This window comes from Xenopus laevis, chromosome 5S (assembly GCF_017654675.1).
Source record: "Xenopus laevis strain J_2021 chromosome 5S, Xenopus_laevis_v10.1, whole genome shotgun sequence".
NCBI classification, from domain to species: Eukaryota; Metazoa; Chordata; class Amphibia; order Anura; family Pipidae; genus Xenopus; species Xenopus laevis.
The window spans coordinates 112,956,395-112,967,344 of NC_054380.1; the positions used below are offsets into that span (position 1 = coordinate 112,956,395).

Consider the following 10,950-nt stretch of genomic DNA (forward strand, 5'->3'; position numbering starts at 1 on the left):
CACTTCAGACCAGGCGAAGTGCATTGGAGTGCACAGAACATCCTCAATCCTCTGTTACTTACATCATAAGTCCAAAAAACTCTGACGACTTTTCCATTTTTCAGGGTGATAGGCTGCAAAAGGCATAAAAATTTTTTTCAGGTACCTGGTTTCCCCCATACATTTTCTAACATATGTAACATTATTTTAAAGTGGGCTCATGTGTAGGGAATTAAAACAACTGTATTGGCTTTATTTAGGTTCCCTGGACATGTGTAGTTATCAGTGGAAATGAAATGTATCAGCTCCATTCAAGTTGAAATGTCTGGCTCTATGCAAATTAGGCTGAGCGAAGTCCTCTAACTAGTTGCACTAGGCAGACTTGAACGCTTGCACTTCTTCCCTTTGATTTGCTCAAATTGCCAAAGTAACACTAGCAAAATATTTGCCAGCGTCCGACGCCCAGGGCAAAACTTTGTGTTATGTTTTGGGTATGTCAATATTTGGTTGGGAATCCACGCCTGATCTCTGTGCATCCTCCATCAAACCAAAGGGACTTGCCCCAGTTCACAGGCAATCAACATAAACAAAGTTATATCCAAAGATATGTGTCCCCAGGCTTTTCATTAGTAAAAATATATATTTATTTAAAGTTGTATTAAAAAATTTTGATACATACTGACCCCCACATGGTCCACCTATGGTGGACAGTATGTATCAAAAAATTTTTTAAACCCATCAACATAATTCAATAATTAATCCTTTCAGTTCTCAAATAATGCATAAAAAATCTCTGAATTTCATGATGATTCGATAAGAGAGAACATTTGCAGATAGATGAAAATCATGTCTTTGACTTTCGGATAAAATATAATTTTCCTAATCTATTACAAGTATAAGATGTACCTTTCCTTTCCGAGTAGAATGGGTCCAGCTTTGGCCCTGGAGGGAAGCAAGTAATAGTAGGCTATATGCGTCTAAAATGATTTCATCTTGTTATTTTTAGATGTACGGTAAAGCATTTTTGTGCTGCTCTCTGATCATATCCTCTGTTTATATTAGCGTGAATGTTTTAACCCTCTGCAGCTGAAAGAATGTGAATGTTTTAACCCTCTGAGAGATGCCTTTTAATGATTTTGCCCAGGCAATGCCGCTACTTAAACAACAATGGGTGGAGGGCACTCCAATTAGAAAAATGTTTTGTTTTTTAAAAAAGGTGCAGCATAGCCCCAGACCACTCCCAAAAAGTGAACACAGATATACTATTGTGGTGGTATGTAAAAAAAAAATGTTTTTTCTCTTTAATATGTGAATACTCTTGATTCAAATTGACTGTATATGTTTGTAAATGCAATTATATTACATAAAGAAAGCTTTTTAAGAATACCACTGTGTGAATATGGTAATGATTACTTTTTGAGTGTGCCTGCACTATATATCTAAAATAATGCCACTACTTAAGGTGGCAATAGATGCACCAATAATATCGTACAAAATGAAGTTACATTTAATAATCAGTGCGTCTATGGCAGGAAATGAGCCAAACCGATATCGGCAGAAGACTTGGATATCGGTCGGCTCAACCACTGAATGGGCTGATCTTTGAATGGGTGAAGGAAAGATCATAATTGTCTATCTATTGCCACTTTAATCCTCTTGGTCTCAACCAAAATTCACTATTCCTTACCCGAGGCTGGTGACCAGAGGTTCAGCCTTCAAGGGGGGCCCTGGCCAAACTTTGGACCTTCAAGTGGGAGTTGTACTGAAAAAGTTTGACAACCACTGCTCTATAGCGAAATAGCTGAGTTATTATGCAACCTATGTAAGAAATATGTGCTCAATATGGGACTGGCCATACATATGCATGGCTAGATTGCACCAGACAGATACAGGATTAACACCCCATTTTTCTATCTTGGTTGAGTAATTCAAACCTATTTAATGAGGGTCCTCAGACTTTCTGTACAAGAGGATCAGCAATTCATAATTTATGCTTTTGGAGGAATAAAACTGTTGAAATTGTCTGTTGTCTTTAAAGACTTCTGTCAGGGCAGGGGCACACAAAGCTACTGGGGGAGATTAGTCGCCGGCTAGAATCTAAATCGCCGGCGGGATGGCACTCAGAGTGCTTCATTTTCCGAAGTCTCACGAGGAAACTTCGGGCGACTTCAGAAAACGAATCGATCCGAGTGCCATCGATTTAGATTCTAGCCAGCGGGGAGGCAGTTCGGCGAGATTAGTCGCCCGAAGAAGCGGTTTGTCGCTGGGCGACTTATCTCCCCCAGTAGCTTTGTGTGCCCCTGCCCTCAAGGTTTTAATTCCAGCCAATTCGGTACATTAACTAGTTTAATGCTTGCTTATTGGCAAACCAAATAGGAGAGCTCCCACACACATTAATTAAACTATGTGCAAAATAACCTGTGCCAATATGTTTGTTATTAGAATCTGCCTATGACTAAGTGCTGGGTAAGCATGAAACGCGTTAGAGGGGATATTTTTCATGTCTTTTAACTATTGATGTAAATAAAGTATATTTTTTTACTTACTAGCATGCCTTGGAGAAATTATTGAGTTTACCAATATGTTTGTTAACAAAACTATTAAAGAATTCAGCTCTTCCAAAGGGGTAAACGTTAAACAGAGTTTATTTAGCTTCTTTTTAATCCTGAAGAATACTTACCACTTTCTGATCTGATTCATTTACCCTATCCTGAATGTCAGGAGGAGAATCACAAGGTCGAATGGATAAGAATCCGTCAGGAAACGTACAGGAGTCAACATCTGATCATTCATAAATAAGCCCCAAAAGGGTCCAAAATGATTATCAGTCTATCAGAATGATGGTGTAACTGTTATAGCACTGTAACCATGATAACCATGCTTTAATCAAATGACCACGCTCCACAAATATACAGAATGCTTTATTTTTCTTTTCTTTTGTTTTTTTTGTACAGTACCACACAATAAACAACAAACAGTAACAAAATAGCTTCTATGAGTAAAAAAAAATGCCTGTGAACAGAATCTCAAAGGTGAAACCTGTCAGGCAGTGTCAATAGGGAATGTGTAGTCCATAGAGTCTCGTCATATCCCAAACACTTTATTAAGCATGTTAAGTAACATGGCAAGTATGGTAAGTACATGTAGAAACAACCAAACGACCCAGGCAGAAATTATACATTTGTTAATGAAAGGTCAGCATGGAGGGGCAAGGGGAAATCTGCTACTAGAATCCTGGATATAACTTCTATTATATTGCAACTGATATTTACTGTTCAGTTTGAAATATTATAATACGTGTTCATATAACTACTGCCATCAGCAAGTGTTTTAACTTAACTGCAGACCAATAAGCAATGGAGACTGCAAGAATGGACGTGTACAATAACATTTCTCATAAGGACCCCACCCATGTACCTACCCTTCCTTACTGAAGTAAGCTGAGAATTAACATATTAACTATTTTCCCACTTTATGTCTCAGGTGCCTATCAACAAGGCATTCTATGATAAACTGTAAACCTGTCCGTGGTTTGGGTTGCCACCTTTTCTAGAAAAAAATACAGACCTTTCTATATTTTTGTGGTTTTTACCTATAAATAACATTGGCATCAGGTAACATTTTCACAGGCCAGGCCGGTAAAATACCAGGCAGGTGGCAACCCTACCTGTGGTGGTTCTGTAGTATTTTAAACCAATGCTAACTTTATCAAGATATTTTATGACATTTTAGTATAGTGTAAGTCATTGCAGTGGAGGAAATAGCAGGGATCGCTGCTGCTGCCAGGTTTTGAATAGAGCTGTCTCACCTTCCCATTCTGGACGGAATAAATCCAAGATGCCAGTGCGTTCCACCCGTGGAATGCACGGCCATCTTTGATTTTTTTTCATTGAACTTTCCCTGAGGTGGAAGAAGCAGAGAGAGAGACAAGCACAGTTAGAAGAATAGTGTGGTATTCGACTTGGTGAGGTAATGCTTTCAATCTATTAATGCAGTGCCCAAAGTTAATGGAGTTTTCATTGAACATATTCATAGTGGTCTTACTGGCAAGTCTGTGATTTTTGAAAGGTTGAAAGGTATACACGTGCTTCATTAGTTATCCAAGATAGAGGGGAACTCCATGTTTATCTGCAGAGAGGCCGGCCAAGCTCTAGTTACGCTAAGCTCTAGTCATTGTTATATCTCACTACATAAAATGTTGTATTCAGGGCAGGGCCAGGCTGACTGGGAGCCCTAGTCAACCAGGCCGGCCACAATAGGCCCCACTCTCCCCCCACCATATGCACGCAAGCATGAATGTGCAGGCGCATGGCTCGTAACAGAGGGGAGGACAGTAGAGGTAGGGGAGAGTGTGGCCGAGGGGAGGGCAGAAAGCAGTAGAGGGGATGGTAGGGGTGGGAGAGGAGAGGGGCAGAGGGGAAGGAGAGGAGAGTGACGCAGGGAGGGGAGAGTGACAGAGGGAAGGGAACACGGACTAAGAGTAGGCAGACCCTTTAACAGGTACCTGCTCAACGCCCCCATCATTGCACTGTAGACAGGTGCCTCTTCTGCCAACACCTAGTTTCGGCCCTGGTCTTATTAATTACAGTGACATATTCGCTTTCCTTTAAATAGCAATGCCTTTGCACTAGAATGGCTATGTGACTTATCTTACTCATGAGTTAAACAGATTATTCAATCTGAGATGAAAACATTTTTCTCTCCCATGAATCTTTTTATTTTTTAATTGAATCTGGCCCTAAGTAGGGCCCAGAAATGTCCCTGTTTTGGTGTGCGCAGAACATAAAACTCTTCTATAGCAGCTGTTTCCCATACATTAATGGAAGTGTCCTTGCTACAAAGCAGGTGCTGTACTCACATTTTGCCAAGCATTGCTTTTCAGGTTCAGTTAAAGTAAATAATTTATAAAAGAAAATGTACCACTAGAATCGCATAGAAACTATGAGCACAGTCAGTGCTTAGTGAAATAAATATAAATAAAATATATGACTACCCCAGATATCCCTTTCCTAGATTTCAACATGCCTGTGCCAATGAAATTAGCAGGACACAAAAATAAGCACATTATAATGACTGCATTGTCTAGAGAAGTCTAATATAGAGCCCAGCAATATAATATCTTTGCATAAGGACAATACAGATGTATTCCCTATTGACCAATCATTACATTCCAATATAAACTACATAGTTGTCACTGTTGTTAAGTAAGTGGCAGCTTCTCAGAGCATGATCTCATGCTAAACAAATTACAAGAGACTGGAAAACAAAGCATGTTCTGTAAATTTTAAAGTGTAAGACACTCAAGCAATTTCTTCCCAACTGGAAACGAACCTTCCCTCCCAACCTCAGGGAATTGCTACAAATAGTACAGCCAGCATTTAATGGATAAATCAATATTACTATGGAAACTGACCTAAACCAATAAAATAAAATAATTTCTCTAAACTGGGACATTGCAAGACCTTCCTCAACAATGGAAGAGGGACTCATATTTATCCACCTGAGGAAAAGAAATGAAAAGGTAAATAAACAGAACTAAAAAGGTTGGTTATCACAAACACATTACATATTTTCCAATGATCTCTTAACAATTTGATCTCTAACTTTGTCTGCTTTCTCTTGGTTTAAGTACTCCAACACCTTCATGAGCATGTCCTCGTCTGCATACACTTTGGCCTGTGTGTCATCACCCTCCCTGGGCATAGGAAGTCTTCTGTTACCTTTGGTCAGTGTCTCATAATCCTGAAATCCTCTTGTGTTCAAATAACCCCTCAAAGCCTTTTCATACTGCTTTTCAAGTTCTTGGATGTCACCTGGGGTATATACGGCTCCTACTTTTCTGTTCTGATTGTTATTTAACAGCTCTGGGTATTTGGCTAACATCTCAACAACATACTCATCTTCTTTCTCTGATCTTGGATCATATTCCATTTGCCTCTTTTCAAAATCATTTAACCAAGCAGCTTTGTGCCCCTTTGCTTTACTGTGCATGGAATATGGTCTTTGTAAGCCATTGTTTTGGTTAAACTGGTTCAGAAAGGCAGGACTCTGATTTGGCAGCTTATCTGCCCCCATGAGGTTCATCATATCCTCCACAGTTAAATCTTCAGGGGCATTAGGTAACAGAGCACCAGCAGGCTGCTTCATAAATCCTTGTCTGTTTTTATAGACATCAACATTATCCACTGTTGTTTCAGAAACCTCATCCAGATCTTCAGGTACTTCAACATCTTTATTAGGCTCCAGTCTTCCTGCATATTTCTTTCCATCTTCATCTCGCAGCATGTCAAGAAGATCTTCCGGAGGTATTTGTAAGTTTCTGGAAATATCTATCAACTGGTATATTGATTCAGGGTCCAGGTCTTTGCCTATATATTTGGGTGATCGTTTTTCTGTATTCGGTTTCCCTTTTTCCATTCTGTTAATCCACATTTTAAGATAATTGTCCATCAGGCTTGCTAGGTTCCCAGAATCTTGTTCTTTGTAATTTTTTTCAGTATCTTCATCTTGTATTCCAAGTAGCCCGGACCTCTTCATTTCATCTTCAATGTCATCTGTCTTCTCTACCTCTTCTTTACTCTCTTTTATTTCCTCTTGAGTTTGACTTTCAACCTTCTCTTCTATAGGAGTCCAGTCTTCCCCTCCAGCAACATCTTCATATGCAATGTTGTTGGCTTTATACATGTCATCCTCATCATCTTTATACAGCTTCTGATCATCTTCTAATCTTTCTCTTTTATGATTTCCCTGTCCTTTTAATTTGCCTAGTTCCTGGAAGACCGACTGTAGTGTAGCTAGGTTTTGAGGGGTATATTGACCTTCCACAATTTCGCTGGTGCGTTTGAACGGACTGTCCCTAGTGTAATCATCATAGTACCTAGATTGAATGTTGCCTATTTTTGGCCTTTTCTCAGGCCACTTACTTGACTCATAATCTTCCAACAAATCAGCAGGGATGTTCTTCTCCAAATTTCCACTTAGTTGTTTATTTTTTTCTTTGGGTGAAAATTTTGCCTCTTTTTCTGCCTGCATCAAGGCTTCCAACATGACCCTCATCCATTCTGATTCATCATCTATAGCTGGGCTTTTGGCATTCTCTGGTGAAATGCCTGGTGTACTGATATCCTTCTGCTCTGAAAGAAATGGAGCCCCTTGATAGGATGCATAGTCTGGTAGAGTCTCTGGTCTGTTTGCTTGCTTCCTGAGGTTCTCTATATACTCCAGGGCCCTCAGCATATCTGGGCTGGGAAGGCGCTGGATACTTTTCATTCTGGATTCTTGGTCTTGTGGCACTTGGTAATATTGAAAGGGTGCAGCATCAGCAAAGGATGTGAAAAGCAGTAAAAATGACAGGGACAGGCATTTCTCAATGTAGCAACAACTTGAAGATGCCATTTTTAATTTTCCTACAAAAAAAACACATTTATATAAAGTGAGAGTAATAGGTTTAAAGATTTGACTTGTTTTACAGTTTCAAATATTCCTCTTCTGTTCCTATAATCGTTTTACTTTACAATAATTCAAGACCTACATCAGAAGACATACATTTATTCCGTTCTTAAGCTCCTTTGCATGATGTAATCCTGTAAAATGTCCTAATAATTCTCTTTTCACAGGCAACCTTAGCTACTTATAGTAACACTGTTAATGTATTTATAGAATTCAGGATGCTCTAAATAACCTTTTTTAGATCATGCTTTTAGGATTAAGTGAAAGGGGCTCTGCCAAAGAAGACTAGAACAAATGCATTACCCATAAATCCTGAACTGGCTCTTTCCCAGCATAGCTCTTAAATCTTCCTTAATCCCTTTGCTCTTGCCAGAGCCACCTACTGCGTTAAAGATCATTTATTCATAAAAAGACAATGATATAGTGAAAGCTTATGACATTCTCTATCTAAGGGTATGTAGCTTTAGTTTTATTACTATACTATGGCATCTTGTTATCCCATAACTGAGATCTGGTTATATAACCATGAAAACATAGGTATATCCTACAGAATATACCTTACTGTCATTTTGGTTTTCAAAATGTAGGACCCACTTATTACCCCACTGTAATTTTTCTCTATGGGGTGGCATGTCCTAAATTGAGGGGAAAGATCTGTATTTAGTTAAACTTGTTCATTTTTTTCAATGTTTGAACCTCAAGCCATGGAATAAACATAATCAATGTTGAAAATGTAAGGATTAGATGATAAAGTGCATTTTAAACTTGTTTTCTTGGTAATTACACTGAGAGTACAGGTTCGACCATGTCTTACGGCCATGACATAAACCTTGTTTTAAAGGGAAAATAATTGTGCTGTAAATTAAACTGACAAGTTTGCCAGTGGCTGACACTACTTCAGTGGAGTTTATGATATATATATATACACCATGTTAGAGCACATAGTATGGCTGGCCTCTTGCAGATAGATAAATATGAATGCCCAAATAAATGAGGATTTATGGGTCATCTATAGAAATGCAAATATTTTGAAATAAAAATACCCAAAATCAGTGCAGATAATTTTTCTTCTGGGTAGGAGTCAAGTCTACAGGATGTTTATCAGCAAAATACTGATACACTATCAGAATCAGCAGACAATATTGGCCTCTCTATGGCTTTACTCAATAAAACATAAAGAGATTATTTTTTGGTGCTTCAGTCCAATCTACTCTAGCTAAAAACAGGACAGTCAAATTACTGTGAAAATGCCTTGCACACCGAGTAGACAGTAAGCAAATGATTCCTTAATTGTATCAAATTCTGGTACTAAAATAAAGATGGGAGATGAATGCTGCTAAGTAATAACAGCTCCAAAGTAAAATGGCTAGAAACATTAGTATATTGAATGCCATCATTCTTCAAGCAAAGGAAATATAATAAATTAGGGTTAATGAAACTGGAAGAAAAAAAAGATTAGAAAATGCAATGTATAATTTAGATACAAACTGTACCACTTCAACTGAAACTAAGAAATCTATGCACTTCCGTCTTAGGTATCAGAATGCGTGTTGCTTTGACAGACGTCTAAATATAAACGAAGCTCCTAAGCTCATTTATATGATGGCTTCGAAGATCTGTTATAGCCTCTCCTACCATGGAAACAAGAGAGTCTTGGGTGTATTAAACAACTATTTTTATGATTCTTTACTCAACCCACTTGTTTACCTGTTTAAGGCAAACAACTGTTAGCTCCTGTGCTATTTTACTATGTTTCTATAGTTGCCCCCATTTATTTCTTCTAATTGTTTTCATGCCCTTATTGGAAATGCATTAATCCCACTGTCGGTGTAATGGACAGCATGAGTGATCAAATGGCCAGTTATTGTGTGTATCTGTCTAGACATGAAATTAGAGAGAGAGAGAGAGAGAGAAGATAGATAGACAGACAGACAGACAGACAGACAGACAGACAGATAGATAGATAGATAGATAGATAGATAGATAGATGATATATAGAGAGAGAGAGATATGATAGATAGAAAGATAGATAGATAATAGATGATTAATAGATAGATAGAAAGATAGATGATAGATAGATAGATAGATAGATAGATAGATAGATAGATAGATAGATAGATAGATAGATAGATAGATAGATAGATAGATAGATGATATATATAGAGAGAGAGACATGATAGATAGAAAGATAGATAGATAATAGATGATTAATAGATAGATAGAAAGATAGATGATAGATGATAGATAGATAGATAGATAGATAGATAGATAGATAGATAGATAGATAGATGATATTTATAGAGAGATATGATGATAGATAGATAGATAGATAGATAGATAGATAGATAGATAGATAGATAGATAGATAGATAGATAGATGATAGATAGATAGATAGATGATATATATAGAGAGAGAGAGAGATGATAGATAGATAGATAGATAGATAGATAGATAGATAGATAGATGATAGATATATTGTGCAGCCTTCAGCCCTCCAGCTCTTCCTGAACAGCAACTCCCAGAAGAACAGCTGAAGGCATGACATTGTACACTTACAGCATGTTGACAATTTGAAGGCATAATTGAGCAATCTGTTCATGCGGAAATCTCTACCTTTCCATGTTAACAGCAATTCATCAGAGCCTAATCCAGTAGCCTGACTGCTTTTATGGCATAGCAACAGGCAAGCCACGCAGACCTCACTAATAGAGGAAGTGGCACATCAGTAACTGTAACTCCCAGCTATTTATATCAGCTAACAGAACAATATATATATATATATATATATATATATGTATATATATATATGTATATATATATATGTATATATATATATGTATATATATATATATATATATATATATTGTTATTATTTGTGGCTTCCTTGTAACATTTGTGAGTGTCCCGGTGCCAGGAGAGAAGACATTTAGGAGGATACAGTGGTATCACAGCGCCCCTGGCAATTCTACTGACTGGCTCTATTCATTACTGGGATTGGGATGCAGAGACATCACACAAGGCAGTCTCATTTCATACCCAGAAAGAACATTCAGCTAAAGTTATGGGAATGCCTGGCTTTATTATATGTTATTGCCTATGACATGTTAAACTAAACAGAGAGTCCATTTGTTAGTTAAGTATCAGATTCACCAGCCTTGTGCCCCCTCCTACATTCCCACCAACAACAACAACAACCCAACAAGCCGGTCCGTACCTGTAAAGTTCAGGCTCAGCATTGCTCCCACTCACAACCGAGCGATCGTTTCAGCACCAGAACAGCTCCCAGGGCTTAATAGGGCTCGTCACGTGACTCGCATGACGTCACTCACCACGGCGCTAAGAAAGGGAGGAAAGAAGAGAGAAAAACACAGGGGTGTGAGCTGACAGTTAACCGGCTGTGTCCTGGCTGCCTGGCTCGTACATGTGACTGGTCTGCTGCTAAGGGCAAGGGGAGCTGTTGCAGGAGGGTTAATGATCACAGCAGGGCTGGACTTATAGTGCTGAGGGCAGGAGGCTAATGA

General features: G+C 38.4%; 1 protein-coding gene across 1 annotated transcript; it reads right to left on the reverse strand.

Annotated features, from left to right (window-relative positions):
* Positions 1 to 2,885: 2,885 nt before the first annotated feature.
* On the reverse strand, positions 2,886 to 10,685 carry scg2.S (secretogranin II S homeolog). The gene is given in 2 exon segments (NM_001092731.1): positions 2,886 to 7,385; positions 10,644 to 10,685. A coding segment is annotated over 1 exon segment (1,833 nt). The 5' UTR covers positions 7,375 to 7,385; positions 10,644 to 10,685; the 3' UTR covers positions 2,886 to 5,541.
* Between the last annotated feature and the right edge of the window lie 265 nt (positions 10,686 to 10,950).